This window comes from Podarcis gaigeae (genome assembly GCF_964106915.1).
Source record: "Podarcis gaigeae genome assembly, chromosome: 10".
In the NCBI taxonomy this organism is placed as follows: Eukaryota; Metazoa; Chordata; class Lepidosauria; order Squamata; family Lacertidae; genus Podarcis; species Podarcis gaigeae.
In genome coordinates this window covers 60,225,966-60,253,832 of record NC_139686.1, presented here as the reverse complement: position 1 = coordinate 60,253,832, position 27,867 = coordinate 60,225,966, and the positions used below count along the sequence as shown (strand labels likewise).

Sequence of the window (27,867 nt, the reverse complement as noted above, 5' to 3'; positions counted from 1 at the left end):
TCCAAAGTCTGCAGCTCAGTGTACTGGATCCTCATGGCTCTCTTTAAGTGCCTTTGTGTCTTTTGACATCTCTTCATGGCCAAAATACTGGTAAGCTCTCTAATATAAGGCTGATCCTGGTTGGTTTTGGCCCCTTGGTTTGTATTGAGCACTCTTCCAGGTTCAGTCCATAAAGATTTGTATTGGTGGAAGGTTGACAGCTATGTACACGTTTGAAGAAGTTGTGCAGCATTTGCAGAGGCGCCACTTTGAACAGAAGAACCTGAGCCTTAGGTCTCAAGTCACATTTGAAGGTCCTGCTAGGATGCCTCCTGTAGGTAATTTTGATTTGTTCTACAGGTAGAAAAGGTATCTGATAAATGGGAAGATGACAGCAAATGTCCTTATCAAGGGGACCAGGACACCAAAACACTCATTGGCCGTATTACTTCTCTAACTGCAGTTGGTGGCAGCGTTAATCAGACAACCTCCTTTTCCATGGATGATGTTTGTGAAGGTAACTGTTATGCCTGCCTTGATAATTGTTATAAACACAAAGTTGTGATTTTAAGTTGCAGAGGGTTTCTTTCTTTGAAAATTGCTTTAGATGAGTTGACAAAAGGGTTTCTAAGAATATAAACTGGTTTAGAAAACGGTGTTTTGTATATGTGAATCTGTAAGCATCTTTACCATCTCAGTTACATTTCAGAGATGTGTTTGCTCTTGCAAGTAAGATCTTTATTGTTGAATAAGCCATGTAATCTTAGATCTGTTCAAAACTTGAATGGACTCTTGAAGTTTGGAGTACTTTCCCTTTTTCCATTTTGAAACTTTGTTTGACCTCTGGTACTTCGAAGAATAAAACAGTGCAGCAAATAGTCTTGTGATGCCTTGAAAACTAATGAATTTATTACAGCATAAGCTTTTGCAAGTTAAAGTCCTCAAAAGCTTATATCATAATAAATTCATTAGTCTTTAAGGTGCCAGAAAATTCCTGTTTTTTGCTGCAACATGCTAATATGGCTACCATTCTGATCACTGCTTCAGTTAATCCAAATTTTGGTCTAGTAGCTAGGTATATTTGCCTTTTAGTGCTCCAGTACTTTTAACTCTTCTTGAAGTGACTTAGCCTTGTTCAAACTGTTTCCATTTTCTTGTAATGTTATTGTTAAGGTTTTGACCCTTGTAAAGGAGATTGGGTGCAAGTAGAATATTTCATTAACCCAACAACCTGGACCAGTGAAGCAGTTTCTGTAAAGCCCTTGAGGTATAAGAGAATTGACAAGGTATGTCTATTGAATGGTTTAATTTTGGGATTTCTTAAAAATATTGTATCAAATACTATAATGTAAAAGGAGAAAGGATGGGTATAGCAGGAACTGTCCTTGCATGTAAAGCTACCCTGTTTCTATAGGAAGCATGTTCATTGTATTAAAATCTCCTGATTTGGGCCTCAACTCTGAAAACCACATTTTAGACTTCAAGTAATTTAACTGTTAATGGCTTCCCTCTATCATCAGGATCCCTGACAATTTTAGTTCTGTGGAATCTGTAAAGGAGTCATCAACCCTTCACACGAGTACAGTTGTGAAGTATTATAGAAAGCCATGACAGTTAAACCACTGCAAAGTTTCAAGATTGTGGTTTAGGTATACTACCTTTTGACTTGAGGCTTGTCATATATATATATATATATATACACACATACATACATATACATATATAAACAGTGAGAGTTAGCTTGTGTCCATCGAATGGATTTCCAAACTTTGTCTGAATGTTACTTACACAGTGACATTGGGAGTGTCCCGAAACGTGCATAGAGGCAACCAAAGTATTAACACCTGAATGTAGCTGTAGTTTGGAAATGTTACTATTACTATGTAATGATCACTGGCAATTTTTTAAAATCTAGTTATTGACTATCACTCCACAGGTAGTGCTCCAAGAGTCAAAGTTAACAAAACCAATATTTTGGTCAAGCAGCTCATAGAAGACGACTTAACGATATTTGGCAGTTAAGAACATTGAAGGGCATACCGGGGGGGGGGCACAAAATCACACCTCTCCATTGTGGAGCCCATCTGGGCACCTCAGCAGAGGAATCCAGTTGCTGGCATGAGCTGTTTCAGCATCCCTGCAGGGTTCCCATCCCCAGTCAGCTGGCAGTGCTATTAGAAGTGTGAGAAGAGTGCTCAGCAGGGCTCAGAGGGAAGAAAGATGGAGAGAGCAGGTGAGAGTTGCAGGAGGAGGGAAGAGGAAGGAGACAGAAGAGAATGCAGCGAGTTGAAGGAGGCAGGAAGGCAGATGGATGGACTGAAAGAGGAGAAGAGGCAGAGCAGAGCTGATTTTTTGAGTTTCTGGCCCATGGTCTCTTCCACCTTCAGAGGCGCCGATACATCTCCTTAACAAGGGAGTCTCTGAGAGTACAGTACAACATACAGTTTAAGGTTTAATATATTATATGGCAATTTTTAAAGAGTACAGTGGTACCTCGGAACTCGAACAGCGCTGTTCTCGAACATTTCAGCTCCCAAATGCCAACAACCTGGAAGTAAGTGCTCCGGTTTTGAAACGTTCCTCAGAACACAGATGTCCAACACGGCTCTCACTGTGCAAAAACGTAGCTGTCAGCCAACCAGAAGCCGCACCTTGAAACTCAAACATTTCAGAAGTTGAACAGTCTTCCGGAACGGGTTTCGTTCGAGTTCCGAGGTAGCACTTTAATAGGATGGCTTGAAGTATAGTGCCCACTCAGTAACCTCAAATGGGTTATGCATGCTTACATTGATTTTATTGCATCTAAAGATAACTACATTTTTTACAGCTTCGTGTTTCCAGTGTGTGTGGAAGAACTGGTGTAGTCGACGACAGTATCTTTTTCACCCTGGATTTCCTGAAACTTCCTGATGGTTATTTTCCTCGTAGACATGACCTTGTCAATGTGGTGGTTGTGGAGAGTAACCAATCATGTTATATCTGGAGAGCACTTTGTATGGCTCCAGCAGAAAATAACTGGTAATAAAAAACTTCTTCCCTCAGTCAACGACTGCTTAGAGTTCACTTTTTAAAAATGTACTTTGAAGTGAGGCCAGAAGTATTAAAATTGCATTCATAATTCTCCATGTATGTCTTAAGAAGAGTGGTTTTAAAAAAATCATTCTGGTTTTAGCATTTTATGAAAGTTTTGTCAGTTTTAACTTTCTAACTTGAGAAAAGAAAAATGTAGATGTGTGTCAGATCGGGCTTTGTTACATAATTCTATATGCATAGTTTTGCAGCATGGTTTCTAATTTTGAAATCTTACAGGTCATCTCTAACCAATGCAACCAATTTGGATGAATCATATGAAAATTTAATGAAGGACAAAGAAGGCCTAGAGGTATCAAAAATGATAAACTTTGGAACACTAAAATTAGGAATGCATAAAAGCATCGAAGTCTGGATAGAGTAAGTTGCAACTTCTTCTTCCCTAGATTTTTTCTTTTAAAAGCATTTATTATTTAAAAGCATTTGTACATCATGAAACCATGATGTATTTTTTTCCTCATAGTTACTTTTGCAGTTGGGCTTTTAGAGTCCATTCTTCCGGGAGTTTGGAAGTGTGAGGGTCAGTAAAACTGGTAACATTCCTTTTGTAAATAGCTGCGTCATTAGATGCATGAAGGTTTAATGTGAAAAACTAATTTTACGACAATTTTAGTTAATGATTGTAAATTTTGTGAATGGTAAGTAGCACACAAACCTCCATTTATTTCTATCATTCTCCCTACACTTACTGTTTGTTTATTGCACTTACATTCCACCTTTTCCCCAAGAAGCTCCCAAGCAGAATACATGCTTCTCTCCTTCTTCATTTAATACAACAACTCTGTGTGGAAGGCTAAGCTGAGAGGCAGGGACTGGCCCAGTGAGCTTCATGGTTGAGTGGGGATTTGGATCCTGGTTCCCAGGTCCTAGAATGACACATGAACCACTACACCACATTTAATTTCATTTCGGTGTTTTTAAATATCATTTAACCATGTAGTTTCTCAATGATGTACAATGAGGTTACAGAAGGGATGCAGTAGGAGTAAAATCAGTTGACATGAACCATAATATCAGAAAAGTTCACTTAAGATGCCTGCTGAAATAGAGTCTTCATCAAATGCTAGAATAACAGGAATGCGACCTGTCTGATCTCTGTCTGGAGTTAGTGCTGCAAAGTTTGGTCCACAGTACTGTAATCAGACCTCCTGGTGGAGATGAGCCATGCATCTGGACCATGGAGGACCCAGGTGATGTGGATTTCAAGTATTTGGTTATATAGCCCCCCCCCCCAAACGTAAATCTGGTGAAGCTGCCTCTCATGGCAAAAGGGCAGGTGAAGCCACATCTGTCTCATTACTTAGGCTTAATAAAGAGAGGAAATGGGTTTAAATTAGAGTATTGTTGCATCTTTAAATAATAACAAATTTTGGCCTGCATCTATTGATGCCTTTCCGTGCACAGGCAACGACTGATCTACACACGTTTCATATTGCATTACAGCGACCCGGAAGGAGCTGGAAAAGGGGACGGAATGTGCTTATGCGTGCTCCATCATTGCATGCAATGACCCAGAACCCAACAAATCAGGTGTTGCCTGTATAGAAGTAGTCTTTCCATTTACTGAAAGGTCTTTAATCTTGTAGAAGCCTCCACTAAACAACCTTTCTTCAGTGCCACTTCCTAAGATGTTCCACAGGGTCCCCCAGTCTCTCTTAACAGATTTTCCGAAGGGTGGGATGAGTTGGTGAAATTAAGCTCCCCCTGTGTTCATGGGTGCCTCTGCTAGGCCAAGTGCCCTTCTGCAGCTGAAAGGACTTTTTCCATTTGCAAAAGGGCAGTATTGGATTCATCCCCTTGTGCCTTGTGTATGTCTTGGAACACAGACATGCTTGTCAGAGCATCTGCTGGCTGCTGTCAAATTACAGTTTCAGCAGGGTAGGCGTGTGCATCATCTTGCTGCCCTGGGCTCCTATGGAGGAAGGTGTGGAATGTAAATCTAATAATTGTATTAATAATAAATTGTAATAATAAATAGAATGAATTTCTATTGACATATAAACAGTGAGGTTTAAATGTGTGTGTCCCCCCCTTCTTAGGAATAAAGGGAAAGCAGCACATTCTTTAGTTAGCTGCAAATTAGGTGGCTGGGATAAAGAGAAGCAATTTTGTCTTCAAGTGCCAGGAACATGTCAGAAGAGTTCTGCAGCATCCCTAGGGAATCCATCAGGTAAATACTGGTATAAGAATATAAGAAAAAAGTCACACATACATGCCTAATTCCTCTCTTGTCTATAAAGAAGCCTCGGCATGTTATATTCTGTGTAATTAGAATAGGGCAATTTGTTTACTTCCATAGAAGTTCAGCCTGTGGATGAAAACAATATTGAAGATGATAACAACGTTGTTAGCAGACAACCTGAGAAACTAGAAAAAGAGCAAAAAGAAACTGGAGAAGAGAAAACAGCAGAACCCATCGAGGCTATCTCTCTGCCTTCTGGGAGAAAGATTTCTATAGTAGTTACATGCACTGCAAAGTAAGTATATAGTAGGTTCTTTTTCTTGCTGTTTTAAAATGTTACAAAACAACAGTAAATTATGGCCTTTGGGATTAGTGGCCAGAAAGCTAACTGATAGTCAGAAGGAATTGCAGTCCAGTGAGCAATTTTTAGTAATGCAAATCCCTAGGTATGACACAACTTTGGTGTAGCTAAATACCTGCTTTTGACTTCAGAAGATCTGGTTATCTAAGAACACATAATATATTCAACATTTATGCTTTCATATTCCTCCCCCTCAACAGAAGTTTGGCTAGCAGCAGTGAAGGTTGCCTGCAGTGTGAAAAGGAATTGCCTAATTAGCAATTGATCTCATCAGGGAAGTAGCTGTCACCCAAGAGGGAATTCTAGCTCTTGGAGTATTCACCAATTATTCAGAACATTTGAATCAGTCCTAGCTTATATGCAAGGGAATCTGTCTTTGCATGAAATGTCTTACTGTTCAACCAGTTTGATCCTTTAAGGTGATGTTTGAAAGAATTTGTAATCAAAGGTTCTGATTTAAAGTAGCATGGGCATGGCTCTCTGAATTCATAGGTTATGGCACTAGAACAGCTGAGTTAGTGTCAAAGCAAAGAGGGTGATGAGTATAGGAACTATAAGAGCAAAATAGGCTGGACAAATGATCAGAGGAGTAGCAGATAATAAAAGATATTAAATTGCACTTGTGGCTTGCAGTAGGGACAGGTATCCTCCAGAACAGCTGCTATTTGTGTTTTCTTATACACTTGGCTAAGTTCATTGAGAGAGAAAGAGAGTGTGCTTTCTGTTTCAGTCACTGGAACCTGTTTCACTGTCATGTTTGATGATGACTAGCTCTAATTTTGCACCTTCCAGGTCCAACAGTTTGCAGTCAACAATGAAAAGTTGACTGTCTCATTCACAGCTTTGCCCCATACATCTCTGTGCACACCATTTTCATCTTTCACTCCTGTGTTCACCTTCCCACCTCAAGCTCTGCTATCCACCAAAGAAGCGGAAAACTGCTCAGACACTCTTTGTTTGGTTCTCTTGTTCGCATTTATAGCACAGAGTAAAAGACAACTTTTCTATAGGCGTTGTCTCATTTAGGTTTTTTAATGAAAGTTTTGCCTTGCTTTTGTGCCTTTAAAGGAACCCTGGCCGCTGCAAAGACCTCTTGTTGCTCTGCTTTTCTGACTGTGTTATCGGTCGCTACATTGAAGCAACTATAGAAACAGAAGAGGAGTTATTAATAGCAGCCACTCAGCCTTTTTCCCAACGAAAACGTCAAATCACTTCAGACTCTCATAACGACAAGGCAACAATAGTTTTACCAGAATTGAAAAGGTACTGCCAAGAACACCATGATAATCTGCTTAAGCAAGCCTTTAGATTTTTTTAATTGAAAAATAATAATAATTGGGTGGGGTTATATATATTTTGTTGTATCCATCTTTGTTGTTGTGGAATAATTCTGTAATTTAAAGTTGTACTGGCAGCCATGTGAGCTCCAGTGTCACAGTAATGGGGCAAAGTGAGCAGGCCAGCAGAGCAAGGGAGACCTTCCCATGTTCCCTCTGTTGTTGTCATCACTGCTGCCTCTTGCATGTATTCACAACAGAGCAAGGAAAGCCCAGAGTCCAAGCAAGCGGGCAGACGCATGGGCAGGTGGTCCGGCTGAGCGAACTGGCTAGCAGGAACTATAGAATTGTAGAGCTGGAAAGAACCCTGAGGGTCATCTAGCCCAGCCCCCTGCAATGCAGGGATCTTTTTGCCCAAAGTGGGCCTCGAACCCACAACCCTGAGATTAAGATCCTCACGCTCTACCGACTGAGCCATTCCAGTGGTTAACTAGAAACTCAGGAAAGCCTTCACACACTCTCCATCATTTTTGTCATCCCTTCATCCACTGCAGTCAAAAGGAACCATGCATTTCAGAATACACACTTTCTTATTTTAGCAGCATGGGGCAAAGGGGGAAAAGACACTCCTCTTCCTTTCCCACTCTGTGAGTGGCAGCAACGGAATTCTTGGAATGGGGGGGGGCTGGAGGGGATAGGGGGTTAAAGAAAGTGTGAAGGGGTTGATGGGGGGGGGCGTTGGCGAGCAGCACATGCAGAGGCAGCATCCTGAAGTATATACATAAAATTTTAAAGTCTCATTGACTTCATTACCTGGTAGATCCCTGTTCCTTGTGGCCATTAGCTTAGCTTGGCAAACAGAAAACTGAGGCTGGAGCTTGTAGTAGAGAAGATAATGTCCTTTAATTTTGTGGGCCAATTCATTTACGGTTTTCAAGATAAAACCAGCACCTTGAAATGCGGCTGAAAGTGGACAGCAACAAATCTTCAATCTCCATATTTTTTTTTTTTTAATGACAGAGAATTGATTAGATAAATACAATGGGATTTTTAATATTCCTATGACCTAATCTTTATTCTAAACTACAATAAAAGGATGCTACTTAGGGTGTTTGTTCTAGCTGTCCATTTCTTCAGGAAACTACATCTGTCAGTTTTATCCATTTTAGCACTCTTGAGTTCTTTAATCTTCCATCCTTCCTCATGGGAAGAGAAGCAGTTTCTCAATCAACTGTTGTTCCCACTTAAGTTGAATTTTAGAAAAGGACCACCAGACATGTTGCAGATCCATATTAACAGCACTGGACATGATACAGATCTGTATTAGCAACAGATTACCCAATATTTAAATGTATTTACTCTGACATATTATGTTCGATCTTCGAAGGGCCATGTGCTTTCCAGAGCAAATGATGGTGGTTGAAATATGAAGGGGAAGTCATTTGGGGCTAGTGGAAGTCCTTGTGGTAATGGGATGACCAAGGTAGCTCTTTAACTTGGATGTTGCATGTTTACTGATAAGGTCTACGGGAACCAACTAATCTAAAATGTTTAAAATTTAAAATCTAGCAGTTCAGCTGGCTGATCAGTGCCTTGCATTTTGTCAAGTCAGTCTCTAGTCCCTATGCATTTTGTGGCTGATAAAAGTTTTCTTAATTTGCTAAATGGAATCCCATCCTAACTGGCCAACTTTGAATATGTAAGAATTGATTTTGTCTCCTGACAGTAAACTACTGTTTATTAACTTCTGATGCCTTAGAATCTCAAGGAGACAACTACCAAGTTTCCTTCCCCAGTACCCTATTCCAGATCTATTAAGGAGATGTGTGGAAAAGAAAATGGACATACTGATTTTTCAACCAAGTCTTGGAGAGGTAGGATGATACTGCTGTAGCATAGATAACATACATAGCTCAGAGGCAGCTGAAGGGTGGGCTATAATTGCCTATAAATACGTGTTTTCATTGTGTTCTTAGTTTCTCCAAGCTTTATTCATTTCAGTAGAGGAGTTTTTGGGAAGGGGGATGTGTGTTGCTATTGTTAAACAATATTGAGCCAGAAATCCTTGCTGATCTACTGCAAATCACCCAGAGATATAGCAGTAGATCAGATCGACTTTCTGCCCACCCCAGCATTAAATGACCAGCTTGCCCCCATTTGTTATACAGTGGACGTCTTAAACTTGTTGTGCCCAGTCAGTACTTGGCTGTTGGACTGCCTTGGATTCTCTATAAATACTTCCTTGACTTCCATGATGAACGGAAGGGAATATAGATGTGCTAAATAAAGAGACTTTGAGAAGTGCTTGCAGAATTGATGTGTGTTGTGACTTCCTCAAAAGCAATGTTTTCTTACATTGAGTTCACAGCTCCACAGCCCTTCATTGGTATTTGAGGGCTCTTGTGGTTCTGTAATATATAAATGATGCGATAAAGCTTCTTTCTTTTCAGGCCCTGACTTTAGCTAATTATAAAGCAAAATTTTCTGCTCTGCTGTGGCTGGAAGAAATCTATGAAGAGATGGAAATCAAAGAATTATCTATGTGTGGAGTCACCTTGGAAAAGAATGGAAATTTGTTGGCACTTCGGGTGCCAGGAGTTGCAGAGGGCCGCCCTTCTTTATGTATAGGTGTGGAATTTTCTATTGTCTTAAACACAGTGTTGATATTGCCCTGTCAGCAGAACACTGATCTGAACAGCATTAAATGGTCCTGCCAATACCTTTTGGCAGGGCTCAGACCTAGTAAAGTACTTTTGTTTCTTACATCTTTTTTAACCAAAAACCTACAGAAAATATAGATCTCAGATATGTATTGCCTGTTTTCATTTATATCCCAATATGACAGAAAAATTCAGAAACAGCAGAATAAGTAGGGTATATAAAGCTCCATAGCAGTGTCCTTAAAGTCCTGACAAATACAGTGGTACCTTGAGTTACAAATGCCTCAGGTTACAAACGCTTCAGGTTACAAACTCCGCAAACCTGGAAGAGTTACCTTGAGTTGAGAACTTTGCCCCAGGATGAGGACGGAAATCGTATGCTGGCGGCGCAGCGGCAGCAAGAGGCCCCATTAGCGAAAGCACGCCTCTAGTTAAGAACGGTTTCAGGTTAAGAACGGACCTCCGGAACAAATAAAGTTTGTAACTAGAGGTACCACTGTAGCTGGGTTTTAAAATCACAAATCCTAACAATCTTTCATAAAGATGTTACAGTGGTACCTCATGTTAAGTACTTAATGGGGCCTCCTGCTGCTGCCGCGCCACTGGAGCACAATTTCTGTTCTCATCCTGAAGCAAAGTTCTTAACCCGAGGTACTATTTCTGGGTTGGCGGAGTCTGTAACCTGAAGTGTATGTAACCCAAGGTACCACCGTATTTCACAATAGCACTATGCTGATCATTCTCAGTAATAGATCTTTTCTTTCAGTCTCCCGTGTACAGGATAGCCACCTAATTGCTATAATATGTACAAGACCAATGAAATAATTTATATCTTCTAATTCAGGTGACAGAGTAATATTGAAGACCCAAGATTATTCAGAGCCCATAGTCCACTACATTGCATTTGTCACTGAGGTAAGCTCCCTATATCTTTTGCTTTATTTGGCTTTTGTCCTGTTTCGTTTTTTTTAACACTGATGCCCTATCCATGTTTACTGAGAAGTAAGTGGGACCTACCCCCCAGGTAAGCATTTATAGCATGACAGCCTAAGATTTTGAAAGGAAACAAAAGTACAAGAAATACTTTGTTACTGGTATACCTTGGAATTATTTTATATCTAAGTTCTTAGATATGTTCAGTGCTTCTAATCTCTGAATTTCAACAGTTAAATGCAATTTCTGTTAAACCATTTTTCTTAAAAGCTTAAAAGTTACTGTTAGCATAGAACACCCTCCCATCAGATGTCAAGGAGATGACTAACTATATAACCTTTAGAAGACATCTGAAGGTAGCCCTGTATATGAAAGCTTTTAATGTTACAACATATATATATATATATGTTGGAAGCCACCCAGAGTGGCTGGAGCAACCCAGTCAGATGGGTGGGGTACAAATAATTATTTATGTTTAGCATCATCATCATACCATGTTAAGAGTTCTGTCAGTGCTACAACATAATAAATAATTGTTTGTGGTCTTCTTTCCTTTCTGTATACAGATTCATGATGAAGAGGTTACTCTGAAGCTTAACCCAGAGTTCGAACAGGCATATAATTCTGAACCTATGGATGTGGAATTTACTGTTAGCAGGTATGCTTTTTCTTAAAATTGTATTTCAATTCATTATGAAGCAAAAGGGCACACATTCTTCACGCAACTCGGGAAATGCTGAATAATATATTTCAGAGTCACAGTTTTTCATAGGTGTTAATGTGCATTGACTTAACAGAACTAGCTCGCTCATGAAACTAGTATTTTCTTGTTGTAAATATCACAGCAGCCCTAAAGTATATTAGGTATGTCACGTATATTGATTATGGATACTATTGCCTTTTACTAGTAATCTGATCTGTTGACAGGACCACCAGCCGAAGATGCCATTTTGCAGTAGAACAAGCCATACATTTAGGACAAAAAGGTGGGATATTTGTGTCATCTCACATATCAGATCAGTTTTCCTACATTACCATACGCTACTACTAATAATATTTATTTATTTATTTATTTATTTATTTATTTATTTATACCCCACCCATCTGGCTGGGCTTCCCCAGCCACTCTGGGCGGCTTCCAACAGAGATTAAAAATACATTAAAATGTCACATATTGAAAGCTTCCCTGAACAGGGCTGCCTTCAGATGTCTTCTAAATGTCAGGTAGTTGTTTATCTCGTTGACATCTGGTGGGAGGGCGTTCCACAGGGCGGGTGCCACTACCAAAAAGGCCCTCTGCCTGGTTCCCTGTAGCTTTGCTTCTTGCAGTGAGGGAACCGCCAGAAGGCCCTAGGCGCTGGACCTCAGTGTCCAGGCAGAACGATGGGGGTGGAGACGCTCTTTCAGGTATACTGATGTGTCTAGGGGCAGTTTTTTTGGTGTAGAACTGGAGTTGAGGTTTGAAGTTGCAAGTCTTTGTGTCTCCACAGGGGAGTAACTAACACACTTTGGAGAGAGTGTTACTGTTTGAATTTTTGCTGACTTTGTAACTTTTATTCCTCCGCCCCTGCGGGCTACTTCAGCTGAAAAAGGGTTAGGCTGAGTGAAGACACTATTGAAATTCTGATCCTTAAAAGACTGCAAGAATAAATCCTGTTGACATCCTCTACTGTCAGTTTCTATTAAGCAATTCAGTGGATCAAATTCTTATTCAGAATTATACACTATTCCCGTTTCTCTCTCCTTCCTGTTCTTTCCCAAGTTTTGTTTCCATATCAGGTCAGTGTGCAATCTCCACAAGTTGTCAAGCAGTGGCGTGATTCAGAATGTCTTTCCGATGCACAAAAGCAAAACATCACAGAAGAAGATGAGGTATGCCTTTGCCATCCGTTTATTATCTGCTTTACAATAAGCTATTTACTACCAAATGGTATGGCAGTCTGTAAAGTTAAGATGTATAAGAGTACCTTATTTTGTTCCTTTAGCACTATAAATAGTCTACCTGCCAACATTTTATATTTGGATATTAACGTCAGAATGTCATTTGGGATGTTCGATACAATAGTTTGTTCTCTGTCTTGAAAATGCGAACTGAAGAACTGTGAAGTTAATGACTCCATCCCATCTTCACCATCTATGTCTTCTGCCCTTTATAATGCCTCCATTGTAGTTTTCCCTATAGATGAGTACCAAAGAGAGGAGCTGCCAAAGGAAACGGATGCAGATTCCTCTTATGCTAGAGCAGCCATAGGGAACCTCCGGCCCCCAGGCCAGTAGTCCTAATTTGACCTATGAAGCTGTTTCCACGCACGCCTGATGTCAGGTGTGGGGCGGGTAAGGCCACAACTGCAAAGGAATATTCAAGAGTGTTAGTGTGCACTTCCAATTCCTCCTCTGCAAACAGGGGTTGCACTCCACACTTCTTAAATTTTGGCGCAAGTGCCACTGGGATCCGCTCCCAAGTGAAACCAATCCCTGTCACAAGCGGCGGGGGGGGGGGGTTGAATTTAAATTAAGCCCCACCCACCTATCAAAGTGAGGGTGGCAGGAACCTCAGGGTCCAGCCTACCAAGCAAATCCTTTTCCCTACCCCTTCATCCCAGCGGGCTTTTTGCATTGTTGCATCCAAGTACACCGAACACTCTTCTGTAAACATTGCTCAGACTGGGGTTGGCAGAGTTGGTGTGCTATACTCCTAAATCCCTGGTGGGAAACATATTCAAAACAGAGAAACCTGGAGTTTGGCTGCATGTTTGCATAGCTCTTTTGAATAGCTGCATGAGTAAGCTTGGTAGCTGCATGCGCTGTCTGGCCTCTACAGCTCTGGAGAATTTCTATTAAATCTTTATTGGCTTTTTCAAGCCTTTTTTTTTTTCCTTCCATCATAAACTTTAAACTTTGCTTACCAGAATGGAAAAGGCCCAGAGTGGCTGTATCTGAAGGTTAAGCATGGACATCTTTCCCCTCTTCCAAATTAAGCAACTAATCTCTCTCTTCCTCCCAATGAGTTTAGTTAAGTCAGGGACAGCATGAGGAGAAAAGTGCATTGTCTTCTCTCTTCACATTTTAAGAACTCTTTTTCAAACATTTTTCAAATGTTTTTCCAAGCAGTGTTGTATATGCAAACTGTTTGAAGTCTCTTTGGAATTTACACAGGAATAAGCTGTGCCTGAAATTATTAAGTCATGACTTGCATAGAATTATCAAATCTAAAATTTGAACAGATGCTACTATTTTTTTAAAAAAATACTGTATATTTAAATACTGTTGGCTCTTCTCTTTTGCTGCTTGCAGGATAAGAGGGTACAAAATGGCAATGAAAGAAGGATGCCAAAAGACGAGGGAGCTATCATTTCTGACGTGGTGACTATTGCCACACAAACACGTTAGTATAAGAATAATAGAAAACCCTTTTAAATACTGACTTTTTAAAATTATTTGCAAGCCAGAGAAAAACACTTTTTAATATACACAATTTTGAATGTAGTAAATGGAACTTCAGTATCCAGTAGAAGAAACTGTGACTTCTTCAATCCCATGCTGAATGAGCATCAGAAACTAGCTGTGAAAAGGATTCTTAGTGGCGAATGTCGTCCAACTCCTTACATTCTCTTTGGACCACCAGGAACTGGTAAAACTGTCACAGTGATTGAAGCAATTTTGCAGGTAACAGTTAGCAACAATATATTTGGGTTTCAACACTGCCACTTTAAAGAATTTTAACTTTGTCAACTACAGTCGTACCTTGGAAGTCGAATGGAATCCGTTTGACTTCCAAAATATTCAGTGCGGCTTCTTATTGACTGCAGGAAGCTCCTGCAGCCAATCGGAATCCCTGTCAGACGTTCGGCTTCCAAAAATAGTTCACAAACCAGAACAGTCACTTCCAGGTTTGCAATGTTTAGGGGCCAAAACGTTTGCGAACTAAGCTGTTCGAAAACCAAGGTACGACTGTATTTGTCTAACAATGAATTAGTTTTGAGGTGCATTCCCATTGCTTGAGAAGGTAGAAAGAGAAAACCAAGGCATTGTCTGCAATAGAGTTCGACCACAAGTAATTTCTGATTTGCGGATAGCATGACCTGCCCTGTCTACACTGTAATCATCTGGGCGTGAGACTCATCACAGTGATGTTGCTCTGATGTATTGAAGGGGTGCAACTTCATGTGTTTCAGAATGGAAACCTTTTATGGCGGATCAATATAAAAAGGGAAAACCCTAATTTGATGCGTAGCCAGTATTCCCAAGCCATGGTAACCCATAGTTAATGGTTTGCTTTGGATGTAGAGATTGCATGTGCTTTGCATCTCCCCTAGCACAAGTGTGAACAGTAAGCTACAAAGCAAACCATAATTCCCAGGTTGGACGCAACGCTAAGCCAAAAATCATGCTTTGTTGCTCATACTAAGAGAGGAACGAAGCAGGAACCATATATGCATTCACAGTGAACCGTTAACTGTGATTTACCATGGCATGTGAATGCAGCTGTAATTGGTGGATAACAGATATTTTGAAGGCAGCATTATTCCTATCTTTGTCCCTCTTCAAGAAGATTTCATAATAACATGGGTTTTGGAACTTGAGTGAATAGGGGGAAATCACTATTACAAATGTTGGTCTTTGTTTATTAAATGGCAGCTGACTTATGAATAAATAAAAAATAGCAAAAAAAAATCTGTTCAGTATTTTTAACAATTTGTGATTTATTTATTTTTAATTAAAACTTTAGATACATTACACCATACCAGACAGCCGAATACTGGTCTGCGCGCCATCAAACAGTGCATCAGATCTAGTTTGTTCACGACTTCATGACAGCAACTTGTTAAAGCCAGGAGTTATGGTTAGAGTTAATGCTTCCAGCAGAAATGAAGAGGTAAATTTTATTTAAAAGCTTGATGTACCCTATGTGACTTAATTGTATCTTAATTGCATTATGAGGTAGATCATGCATTTAAAAGCTCAGCATTGGCTATGTACAATAAGTTTGTTTAGTATGAATTCATTGCTGTTTTTCTCCCTTTATTTGTACTGAGCAATGCTTAGCAACATAGAAAGCTGCCTTATATGGAGTCAAGACATTTGGTCCCATATAGTTCAGAATTGTTGACTCGCAGTCAGTAAAACTTCACAGAAACAAACACAAATTATTGGCATCTGCTTTGGTTTTGGCATACAGTAAGTCTGCAACTTACACAGGGGTTACCTTCCAGGGATTGCGCCTAAATCCAAAATTGCATGTAGTCAAAACCCATTGAGTGCAACTGCAGGTAGAATTGCCAAAGTCATTTTTCACAGAAACTTGCCCCCTTTTAAAGATTTTTTTGCCACTCACATAAAGGTGAATGCTCAAAAGTTAAATGTACGTAGGTTGCAGGCTTACTGTACTGCCTTCTGTGTACATGAGCTATACGCTGTACATTTACCCTGTGATAAAAATACTTAATGCACAATTGCTGGTTTTGTGTTGATAGACTCTCAGTGATGTGATAAAGCTTTACAGCAAAGACGGAGAAGACATTTGGAAAGCATCTCGATTCAGGATCATTATAGTGACATGCAGCAGTGCAGGAATGTTCTACCAAATAGGAATAAGGTATTGCAAATGCATGTTTTTGTGAAACATTCAGAACAAGACAGGGGTGTAAAGATGTCCCAAGGTAGTCACCTGAACCAAGAAAAATGAGGAAATTCAAAAACAACCATCATTCTGTGGTCTTTATTCATAATGAGTCAGTGAATGTTTTAACGTGTCATTTTAACTATCAAAAAATTCCATGAAACTCACTGAGTGACCTTGTCACCCACTGCTTCTCCTGGCAAAAGTTTTCCCATTTCTTCTTCATGAATGTGAAAGAGGAGGAGAGGGGAGCACATGAGCTCCACGGATTGTAAAGGAGCAAAAGAAGGGATTGCACAAGCCTCAAGTCATCCACAGTTTGTTCACATATCAGCATGTTAGGTGATTACCGTATTTTTCGCTCTATAACACGTACCTGACCATAACACGGACATTGTTTTTAGAGGAGGAAAACAAGGGAAAAAACATTCTGAATGAAACAGTGGATGTATCATTTTTGTGCTTCATGCTGTGGCCACAGACATGTGATCTGATGGTGAATTTGGGGTGACCCAATGCAAAAATCCCAATGCAAGAATCCCTGTGGATCCACGTTTTTGCACCATTGCAGCCCCAGGCAACAGTGGGTGTGTGATTTTGGGGGGGGCAGGCTGTAGCCATGGACATGCTATGTGATCTGATGGTGAATTTGGGGTGACCTAATGCAAAGATCCTGAGGATCCATGTGGATCCATGCTTTTTAACCACATTTTTGCACCATTGCAGCCCCAGGCAACAGTGGGTGCGTGATTTTGGGGGGGCAGGCTGTAGCCATGGACATGCTATGTGATCTGATGGTGAATTTGGGGTGACCCAATGCAAAGATCCTGAGGATCCATGCTTTTTAACCACATTTTAAGTGGGGAGGGAAGGAAAAACACAGAACGGACAAGGAGCACGAGAGGGGTGTGCAGAGAAGCAGCTGGCTAAGAATGCAGGAGCGGGGTATAACTGGAGAGAGGAAAGGAAGGCAAAAGTTTTCCCTCACCTACCCACCCAAGCCAACTAGCTCTCGCGTTCTCTCTCTCTCTCTCTCTCTCTCTCTCTCTCTCTCTCCCTCCTGCATGTTTTCAGCTCTGCTTTCCCTCTGCTTGCCTGGAGGGGAGGGGCTTTCCCTGCTCTTTGTTCCGTTTGAGCAAACACAGCAAGGAAACAGAGGTGGGTGGGCAGTAAGACCCTGAGGCAGAATGCAGGAAAGCAGTCGCTTCCTCTTTTCAAGTTTCCCTTCTCCGAGACGCTGATTTGATTTTTCTTGCCTCCCCTCATGCCATTTGGCTCCAGGGACCACACATTCACTCAATAACACGCACAGACATTTCCCCTTCCTTTTTAGGAGAAAAAATCTGCGTGTTATAGAAGGAAAAATACGGTATGTATATTCACTTTATTGTAACATGTGAAGCAGCCCCAAGGCAGCCTGTTGAATCTTGTACAAATTGATAATCAAAGGCTTTAACTGGATTGAAACACTATTCATTCACAAGTATTGTATTTCTGTTTTTTTAAATAATTGCTTTGGTACCAGCACAGGATGGCAGAACATGCAACAAGCCAGCAATTTCAACTTTTGTTCTATTAACTCTAGGCTTGGACACTTTACACATGCATTTTTGGATGAAGCAGGACAGGCCAGTGAACCAGAAAGCCTCATTCCACTGGGGCTGATTTCAGAAGTCAGTGGGCAGGTGTGTACGTTTCTACCGCCTTCGTTGGGTTGAGCCTCTTTCCTTTCCTTTGAGAGTCGTGAAATAAAGTTTCTAGAAAGAAGAAAATATAACATTTTTGGAAGATTTTGTCATATGCTGCTGGTGCATATCATATTAAGGATGTGCTTATACAAAAGCACTCGCTGCATGCAACTACGTCATTTCTTCCTTTGCCCAAGCTGCAAAGCTTGATTGTGACTTCCAGGCTTATTTGCTGGCAAAAACAGGAGCAAAGAGGATGCATGAATCTCATGCTTCTTAAGACAAGATTTGATAGTGTGAACATGCTCTAAATGGCAATGTGCTTGATTTTTAATTGTCATCTTGTTGCAATATTGTAGTTATCAAATACTGTTAAAGCTAAGTAAGGTAATACGCCACATGGTCACAAATTAATGTTCATGTTTATTCCAGCATCTCCAGCTAAGAAAACAAAAGGAAGAGAGGAATTCTTGAGGAGGGCTGGGAAAGATATTGGCCTGAGCAGGAGGAATGACTGAACTGGCTCTTCTTCCACATTGCACATTATTGTTCTCGATATATCTTTCCATAGCACCCAGACAGAAGATTTCAGTGACTTAACTGTAGGCAGGAGAATTGTGAACCCATTTAACAAATGCTGCCTTTTTGCAAACGTTTCTACGTGGCTGTCAAAACAATAACATAGCAGCAATAGGCAGTGCAATACAGCAGTAAAATCTTGAAACCAGTAGACATTAAAACAATTAATTCAGATTTAGGGAGAAACAAATTACCCATAAACTCAGTTATTCCACTAAGCCTGAAGGACTCCCCGGTGCTTCCTAGACCCATATGCTTAATAATGGAAATTCATAATTGGAAGCCATCACTGGAAAAAAGAAAAAAACCCTCCCTCTAGTAGCCACCCATCTAATTTCAGAATATGTGAGTACCCAAGAGAATGGCTTCAGACAAAGATCTTAACTGCTCAGCAGGTTAATTTGAAGAAGGGTGGTACTTCAGTTACTTGGGACTCATGCCATTTAGGGCTTTAAAGGTGAAAAGCAGCACTGGAGTATGGAAACAAAATACTGTCCCACTAGCCAGTGAAGCACTTTTAATACTGGCATGATGTGCTCAGAGAGTTCATTCCCACTTAATAGTCCAGCTGCCATGTGTTAGACCAGCTGTAGTTTCCGAATGTGCCATACTGTATGTGCAGTGCATTGCAGTAAATCAGTCTAACTGTGTGCCTTTTGAATCCAGTCTAGCTGTGCCTTTCAAGCTGACCCATTTAGCTCTCACCAACCAGAGCTGATAGAAGCCAGTTCAAGCTTTTGCTGCCCACCTGAGCATCTAGCAGCAGTGCTGGACCACACCCCATCCCTCTCCAACTGTGAATGCTGGCCTTAAGAGAGGAGTGGGGATCTAGAGCACTTCCCTAGACTGATAGACCATTCATCAACATCACCTCTTTTTAAAAAATCTGTATTTAGCCTCACTTTGTTAGCCTTCCTACAGCCGGTTACTGACTCCAGGTTTGGGGCATCAACAGGTCCTCCTTGGACAGCTATAAAAGCAGAGTGAGCTGGAAGCCACCTGCATGTTGATGGCACACAACTCCAAGATCCCTTGAACATGTTTTGTAAATACATTGCATGAAAATGTTACATTAGAACTTGATTTTAAGTTTCCCTTTTAAAAAAAATAATAAACAATTGTATTTACAGATAGTCCTTTCAGGTGATCCGATGCAGCTAGGTCCAGTAATAAAATCCAGGCTTGCTTCAGTTTATGGATTGCATATTTCCCTGCTGGAGAGACTGATGAGTCGCCCTCTATATCAGAGAGATGAGGAGGCTTTTGGTGCTACTGAATCATACAATCCTCTGTTGGTAAGTTAGTTGGGGAATGATGTTAACCGCTCAGTCTCTGAAGTTATTCAGTACAGCAGTCAACCAGTAGTTTTGCTGATACCGAAAGAATACAAAGCAAATGTTATGAATACCAGATAAAACCATGTTTCATCAGAACTTGCCACCCCCATAATACTTGCTTGTATTTATAGTTGGTGGTGTCTGCAGGTGTATCGAAACTAGCATACTGCCCGAAGATAAAATTCATATTTCTTGTCCCTCCCACTTTTGCCTTGGCCCTGCCCACCACTAGTACATGACCCCAGAAGGCTGCCCAGATGAACCGCAGCCCTCAACCTGAAAAATATTCTCCACTCTGATGTATAGTATATAATCTTGTATCTCTTCATTAAATGCAAGCTGCTGTCTTCTAGGCAATTTCTTCACCTCTCAACAGATATTATATAGCAGATCTAAAATACAGTACAAATTATATCATTGACTCCAGTAGCCTTTTCAAACAGGTGTCATCGGCAAGTAGCATCACATCTTTAAGGTTGGAAACATTTGGGGCTCGGCTCCCCAGCCTAGTGAGTCAGTGCCATTGTGTACGATTGGGGGCATTGATGGAATTTGTCTTGGGGAACTCAAGTTTCTTCTCTCTGTGAAGAATGTGGCCTGCACAGCTCCTGTTCCAGTCGTAATACATGGGCTGGCAAAGATCAACACAAACTGAGCCAATCTGTACATCTAAACTAGGGACGTGGGTGGCACTGTGGTCTAAACCACTGAGCCATTTCGGCTTGCTGATCAGAAGGCCAGCAGTTTGAATCCATGCGATGGGGTGAGCTCCCATTGCTCTGTCCCAGCTTCTGCCAACCTAGCAGTTCGAAAGCACACCAGTGTGAGTAGATAAATATTTACCACTGTGGTGTGAAAGTAAACAGCATTTCTGTATGCTCTGGCACTCGTCATGGTGCTCTGTTGTGCCAGAAGCAGTTTAGTCGCATGACAGAAAGCTGTGGACAAACGCCAACTCCCTCGGCCTGAATGGAGATGAGCACCACACCCCATAGTCGCCTTTGACTGGATTTAGCCCTCCAGGGCTCCTTTACCTTACCTTACATCTAAAACTACAGACATATTCCCAGTGAAGTCCATCAGGAAGCCGCTTCCAGAAGTGACATTATTTGAAACGTGGCAAAACTGGCCCCATGTACCAATAAGCATTTGCTTCAGATAATAATGTATAGTCCCCTGTTTTGGATTTTACTTTCTTTGCTTGCAGATTACAAAGCTTGTGAAGAATTACAGGTCACATGCTGCACTGCTCACATTGCCATCTAGACTCTTTTACCATAAGGAGTTGGAAGTGTGTGCTGATCCTTCTGTGACAAACTCTTTGTTGGGATGGAACAAGCTACCAAGGAAAGGTTTCCCCCTGGTTTTTCATGGAATGAGAGTACGTAAAACATATTTGTATCCAAAGATAGGTTGGCAAAACTTAGGGTCTAGGCATGGCCATAGCTGGGGAGGGCAGCTGCCCCCCTAAATCAAGTAAATGAAATACTTAGAAATTGAAGAAAGATTATGACAGATTTTTAAGTAAAAACAAAAAGATTCCAATTTTGTTGAAATAATTGACTTTTTCTGGTAAATAATAATAATAATGCATTAATTATTAATTCTGCCAACCTAGCAGTTCTATTGTGCCTATACTATTCTTTGTATTTTGTCTGTTCTTCGTTTTCTTTTTGTACAGAATGTTATTGGTACATGTTTTTGTTGTTACCTGGGGTGGTATTGTAAGCTTACCCTAAGAGGTTCTAAAAGCCATGTCGTAGGATGGCAGTCACAACTATTAAAAAAACAGTTAGAAGGTACATCTCAATCATCTTCATCATATTTGCTATTTATATTAATTAATTAATATGAAAATGCATTTGTTTGGTGATAACCACATTAAAGTCACTTTTATTATTGAAATGGTTATCATGAGAATAAAACAGGCTATCAGACATTCAGAAAAATAAATATAAAGTGCATTGTTGACGGTTTTCTTTTCCCACCTCCCAATTGCCAGGGCATTGAAACACGTGAAGGCTACAATCCTTCTTGGTTCAATCCTACAGAAGCAGTCCAAGTGATGTTTTATTGTTGCCTTGTTGCTAAAAGCATCTACCATTCAGTGTCACAGAAAGATATTGGAGTGATTACACCTTATCAAAAGCAGGTATGGCTTCATGCTATGGATTTCTATTGTGCCTATGCTATTCTTTGTTTTTTGTCTGTTCTTCGTTTTCTTTTTGTACAGAATGTTATTGGTACATGTTTTTGTTGTTACCTGGGGTGGTATTGTAAGCTTACCCTAAGAGGTTCTAAAAGCCATGTCGTAGGATGGCAGTCACAACTATTAAAAAAACAGTTAGAAGGTACATCTCAATCATATTTGCTATTTATAACTCATCTGGCTGGGCACATAAGTCTACTAAGATTGCTGAAGTTATTAGAATATTTCCCCCAGATAACAAAGTGTACGTTAGAGATGGGTGAATCTTGTCAATTTTGGTTTCTTTTGGTTTCTTATTTTTCTAGTATTTAAGTTCAACATTTCCTCATCAAATTGTGATTTGCCCATCCAACAAAAAGTCCCCATGAGAATTCAAAAGAATTTTAGAGTTCATCCTTCTGGACCGTCTTGAGGGGCTGGGAGCTGGGGGCACTGTGATACAGTGGTTCCGCTCCTTCCTCCTGGGCCGTGTTCAGAAAGTGGTGGTGGGGGATGAGTGTTCAGACCCCTGGGCTCTCACTTGTGGGGTGCCTCAGGGTTCTGTCCTCTCCCCCATGCTTTTCAACATCTACATGCAGCCACTGGGAGAGATCATCAGGGTTTGGGCTGGGTGTTCATCAGTATGCGGATGATACCCAGCTCTACCTCTCTTTTAAATCAGAACCAGTGAAGGCGGTGAAGGTCCTGTGTGAGTGTCTGGAAGCGGTTGGAGGATGGATGGCGGCTAACAGATTGAGATTACAGAAGACAGAAGTACTGTTTTGGGGGGACAGGAGGAGGGCAGGTGTGGAGGATTCCCTGGTCCTGAATGGGGTAACTGTGCCCCTGAAGGACCAGGTGCGCAGATTGGGAGTCATTTTGGACTCACAGCTGTCCATGGAGGCACAGGTCAAATCTGTGTCCAGGGCAGCTGTTTACCAGCTCCATCTGGTACGTAGGCTGAGACCCTATCTGCTTGCGGACTGCCTCGCCAGAGTGGTGCATGCTCTGGTTATCTCCCGCTTGGACTACTGCAATGCGCTCTACATGGGGCTAACTTTGAAGGTGACCCGGAAACTACAACTAATCCAGAATGCGGCAGCTAGACTGGTGACTGGGAGCGGCCGCCGAGACCATATAACACCGGTCTTGAAAGACCTACATTGGCTCCCAATACGTTTCTGAGCACAATTCAAAGTGTTGGTGCTGACCTTTAAAGCCCTAAACGGCCTCGGTCCAGTATATCTGAAGGAGCGTCTCCACCCCCATCATTCTACCCGGTCACTGAGGTCCAGCACCGAGGGCCTTCTGGGAGAAGCCAAGTTACAAGGAACCAGGCAGAGGGCCTTCTCGGTAGTGGCGCCCTCCCTGTGGAATGCCCTCCCACCAGATGTCAAAGAACAACAACTACCAGACTTATAGAAGACATTTGAAGGCAGCCCTGTTTTGATGTAGTACAGTATTTTAATATTTTTTTGGGAAGCTGCCCAGAGTGGCTGGGGAAGCCCAGCCAGATGGGTGGGGTATAAATAATAAATTATTATTATTATTATTATTATTATTATTATGCCTAATATACACATTTTTGTCTCACATGCTGATTTTTGTAAGCAATTTGCCCTCCTGTAGTGCATTTGCACGTGTTATTTTCTCTAATAAATGCATTTTTAGGCACACTTCCTATAAGGTGCATGTTTGTGTACCCACTATAGAGTTGGAGAACTGCACGTTTTGAAGGATTGCAGTGTTTTGGTTCGCATATTATTTGAGAAACTGAAAATTTGATATCTACATCACAATGTGTGCTAACTTTTGTCACTTCCCAAATTTATCTTCTTCCACCAGCAGGATCATTTCCTGGATCTCAATCTCCTCCATGAACATAAAGAAGACTTTTCATTTGCAGAAGCCTTGTTGAGACCCAAGGCAATATGTATATTCTTTACTACATCACACATATAGCTTATAATTTTGAAAGATGCAAGAGTGGATTTAAGTGATGGTGGATCTTAATCTAAAGTTAGTAAAACATTACATAGGCAACAGAATATTTTCACAAAAAGCCACCTAAATTTACAGTTCTCCTTTGCGTTACGTGTTTAGCTCTGGGAAGGTTAACCTTTTTTGGCCTGTGGTCCATATTCAGAGTTGGATTTCAGGAACTGAATTTCTTGCTCATCTGTTGAATGCCAGCTGTGTTGAATGCCATAACTGAAATGTAATTGTCATACTGTCTCTACTTTAGGTAGAAAAAATCAGAATTCTCTTGCGCAGTGTGGATTTAGCGGACATCAAAGTGGGCTCTGTAGAGGAGTTTCAAGGGCAAGAATTCCTAGTGATCATCCTATCAACAGTATGTAGTGAGATGCTATTTGTGTGTCTGAAAGACCCAAGTGTTGGTCACATTCTCAAGAGCTGCGAGTGGAAGCAACAAAACAATGCAAAAATAGGTGGCATTACTCTTAATGATCAGCAGAGAGTTTAGATAGGCATGTTCAGACATTGTAGTCCTCTACAGGTTTGCTCAGAAATAACTCCCACTTGTTCAGTGATGCTTACTCCCAGGACACTTAGTCCCAGGAAAGTGTGCAGCTGGGCAGAGCTGGAGAGTGAATCCACAGTCCAAAGCATTGGCAGCTCACACTGGCCAGGGCAGAACTTGTGTTTGGGAGAACAGGATTGTGCTCTTACATTTTTTAAAATGGCAGCCGTGTTATTGTAACAGATCTACTGCTAGCTCCAATTAAACCTACCAGATCCCATTGCTAACTGCCTCAATTAAACCTGTAGCAAACCTACCGCATGGTACAACCATTAATTAAATTTCTAAATTACCACATGTTATCTTTTGGAATTCTTGTTTGAAAGAAAACTTAAGTGATTTGGAGTCTTAGGCAGAAATTGAACAAATTAGAAAAGTTTTATTTGCAAAACAAAGTTGGTAAAACAAGGATGGGTCTGGAGTTGTGTTCTTTCAGGAAACAGTTAACTTATTAATTACGCTAAATTTAAGATGTCAGAGGCATTAAAGTAGTAAATGCACAACTTTTCTTAAACGTCAGTTGCTAAAAATCAGGATTTACACTTGCGGTAGATGTTCAGTTTTCTTGAAGAGACGCTAAAATGCTTAACTCAGTTTCTGTTATTTCACTCTCACGCCTTTACTTAGTTATGACAGGTATTAGAGTAAAATACTTTTGACACAGTACAGCTTTCTTCACAGCTTAATATTTTGGTTCACGAGCAAAGGGTCAGTTACCCAACCTCTTAACAACCCTACTCCTGCCTGAGGCGTTTCCAAATAGTGTAACAGACCCTGGGGATCACTACACCCCTTTTAACTGGTTTTGGGAGTCTTTTCCTTCTAGAAGATCTCTCTGCTCCTGGCCAGAATGAGACCCACGTAATCTATATTCCCACAGCTTCTACCTCTCCTGGCTCACACTCAGCCCTCCAGTTAACTCCTGTCTGTATACCTTCCCCACTCAACCTGGTCTTCCTGTCTAAGCTGCGAGGCTCTTTGCTGTTCCTATGGATAGTCTCCTCAATGTGGATGTTCCACTCAGATCAGAACTAGTTCTCCCTCAGTCAAATCCTCTCCTAATTCCTATCTTCCATCTCCAACCAAGCCCTCTCTCTGTCCCCATCTAACTTTCTCCCTCTGAAAATGCTCTTTTTATTCTCCCTCCCAAAGTGCTGCTCCACTAGCCGTCTTGGTAGCCAAGCAGAGAGAGGCTCCAGCACTCTGTTGGGATTTCTGAGGGACTGTATCACCCGACTGGTCTGGCTCTGCTGTCCGTCACGCACGCTGTAATCATAGGCCCTTGCATCCTAGATCCCCTCCAGCAGTTATGGAATGAGCATTATAGACTTTTGAACTTCTAGCTGGGACCTGCTGCAACTGCTCCATCCAATCACAGCAGTCTCAGAAGTTGCACAGCTAATGCATTGTGGTGGTACAACATCTCTTAGGGTTGCCTCCTAACACAAGACAACATAGTTGGACCTTGCATAGAGTATGTGTGTAGTTGTATATATGGACGCGCACACAAACATATAACTTCTGTAGAATTACCTTGGCAGGATTTAATGTTTCTGCTTTCTTCCAGGTTCGGTCAAACGAAACTTCATTTGCTGATGAAAAACAACTCTTAGGTTTCCTTACTAATTCAAAGCGCTTTAATGTGGCAATTACCAGACCCAAGGCATTGCTCATTATAGTGGGGAATCCTCATGTGCTTGTCAGAGTAAGGCTTGCTTGCTTGCTATCTGCCAATGCAAAATGTTGAATTCATGCTTGCTTCAGTTAAAACTGTTAATTTCAGAGCGGAATGGCAGGTTGCCTGTGGCTATCTGTAGTATAAATACTGTAAAGGTTATATGCAAGGGCTTTTCATTTAGAATACATTCACACCTGCTTGTGTGTTCCAGCTTTTCTATTTCAGGCAATATTAACCCATGAGAGAGTGAAAAGGGTTATAATGATATTGAATATGTGGTGAATTCAGCCATGGCTATGTTGAAGATGGAACAGCCTGGGATGCAACAATAATTTCTTGGCTGAAGCCAAAAGAACCCAGATTTTTCAGTAGAAATGTAACACAATCGTTTGATTTGATTTTGATTTAATATTTCTATTCCACATTTCCAACAACAAATGTTGAGCTCAAAGCAGTTCACAGTGACCACAAAAGCACTGAAACAACAACAACATTACAATCACTATATTATCAAACACAAAAACGTTTAAATAAAGCAAACAGCAACAAATTTATTGATTCAATAAAGTCATAGTAATTCAAAATATCAGAAAATATCAAAAATCGTCCTTCAAAATGATTAATATGATTCAATAAAGCATTAGCTAAGAAGAAAGGAAGTTTCCATTATGGCATAAATATTAATGATGAGTGGTTTTCATTCTTGGTGTATTTCATATTTGTAACTTTTGTAGTAAGTTGCAAGCTTAAAGCTACAACAATGGAAACATAAATTAAAACAACAGTTAAAATATAAATATGGCTAAATCACATAAGCTAAGAAACCCCACACATAATAAACTCTTCAAACACCTCACTTTAATAGCTGTTTGTATAGGGTAGTGGTCTAAACCACTTAGCCTCTTGGGCTTGCCGATCAGAAGGTTGGCAGTTCAAATCCCCGCACCGGGGTGAGCTCCCGTTGCTCGGTCCCAGCTTCTGCCAACCTAGCAGTTCGAAAGCACACCAAAAAGTGCAAGTAGATAAATAGGTACCGCTCTGGCAGGAAGGTAAACGGTGTTTCCGTGCACTGCTCTGGTTTCGCCAGAAGCGGATTAGTCATGCTGGCCACGTGACCCGAAAAAAACGTCTGCGGACAAATGCCGGCTCCCTCAGGCTGTAAAGTGAGATGCGTGCCGCAACCCCAGAATCATCTGCGACTGGACATAACTGTCAGGGGTTCTTTACCTTTACCTTTTTAAAGTAACATGCTCATTAAAACTAGACTACCCAAAGAAACCATCCCTTCTTGCTGAGCCTTCTCACTTGTCCACATGAATTTCCTGGTAGTCTACTAGCAAGCAAGTTTAAACACAAGGCTGTGTTAGAATATGTTTGCTGCAGTCCAGCTCATACAGTAGCATCCTATGTTTCCTAACAACAGTTTTATGTGAAAGTCAACTACCAAGAGTGTTCTAAAGATATTCTTCTTTAGGCATGCTGTTTTCAAATACTGTAAAATTATAAATTGGTTGCAGGGTTACTTTTGTTAAAATTCATGTTCATAAATTCTGCAGTTGTTAACAATTTTTTTTATTATTATTTGGTCAGGATGCCTGCTTTAGTGCTCTATTGGAATACAGTTTGACAAATGGAGCTTACATTGGCTGTGACTTACCACGGGAACTACAAAATCTAAATCAGTGAGTGTCTTTTCAGCACTTGTGAAAGGAGGGAGGGAGGGATAAATCAGCAGTAGCTCTTTATCCCAAAA

The 27,867-nt window shown here is 40.9% G+C and overlaps 1 protein-coding gene across 2 annotated transcripts in view; it reads left to right on the top strand.

Moving 5' to 3' along the window:
* Positions 1 to 27,867, top strand: part of MOV10L1 (Mov10 like RNA helicase 1) — a 47,194-nt gene that overhangs the window by 12,257 nt on the left and 7,070 nt on the right. For both annotated transcript variants that reach the window (XM_083699030.1, XM_083699031.1), the window contains exons 3-26: positions 340 to 496; positions 1,153 to 1,265; positions 2,807 to 2,997; positions 3,289 to 3,429; positions 5,109 to 5,239; positions 5,369 to 5,546; positions 6,681 to 6,875; positions 8,649 to 8,763; positions 9,340 to 9,517; positions 10,394 to 10,464; positions 11,049 to 11,140; positions 11,410 to 11,468; positions 12,245 to 12,354; positions 13,777 to 13,867; positions 13,970 to 14,148; positions 15,212 to 15,358; positions 15,957 to 16,078; positions 17,688 to 17,787; positions 19,500 to 19,664; positions 20,914 to 21,087; positions 21,709 to 21,858; positions 24,140 to 24,247; positions 26,004 to 26,141; positions 27,705 to 27,796. In XM_083699030.1, coding sequence (XP_083555156.1) covers positions 340 to 496; positions 1,153 to 1,265; positions 2,807 to 2,997; positions 3,289 to 3,429; positions 5,109 to 5,239; positions 5,369 to 5,546; positions 6,681 to 6,875; positions 8,649 to 8,763; positions 9,340 to 9,517; positions 10,394 to 10,464; positions 11,049 to 11,140; positions 11,410 to 11,468; positions 12,245 to 12,354; positions 13,777 to 13,867; positions 13,970 to 14,148; positions 15,212 to 15,358; positions 15,957 to 16,078; positions 17,688 to 17,787; positions 19,500 to 19,664; positions 20,914 to 21,087; positions 21,709 to 21,858; positions 24,140 to 24,247; positions 26,004 to 26,141; positions 27,705 to 27,796 — 3,197 coding nt within the window. The remainder of the gene's footprint in view (positions 1 to 339; positions 497 to 1,152; positions 1,266 to 2,806; positions 2,998 to 3,288; positions 3,430 to 5,108; positions 5,240 to 5,368; positions 5,547 to 6,680; positions 6,876 to 8,648; positions 8,764 to 9,339; positions 9,518 to 10,393; positions 10,465 to 11,048; positions 11,141 to 11,409; positions 11,469 to 12,244; positions 12,355 to 13,776; positions 13,868 to 13,969; positions 14,149 to 15,211; positions 15,359 to 15,956; positions 16,079 to 17,687; positions 17,788 to 19,499; positions 19,665 to 20,913; positions 21,088 to 21,708; positions 21,859 to 24,139; positions 24,248 to 26,003; positions 26,142 to 27,704; positions 27,797 to 27,867) is intronic.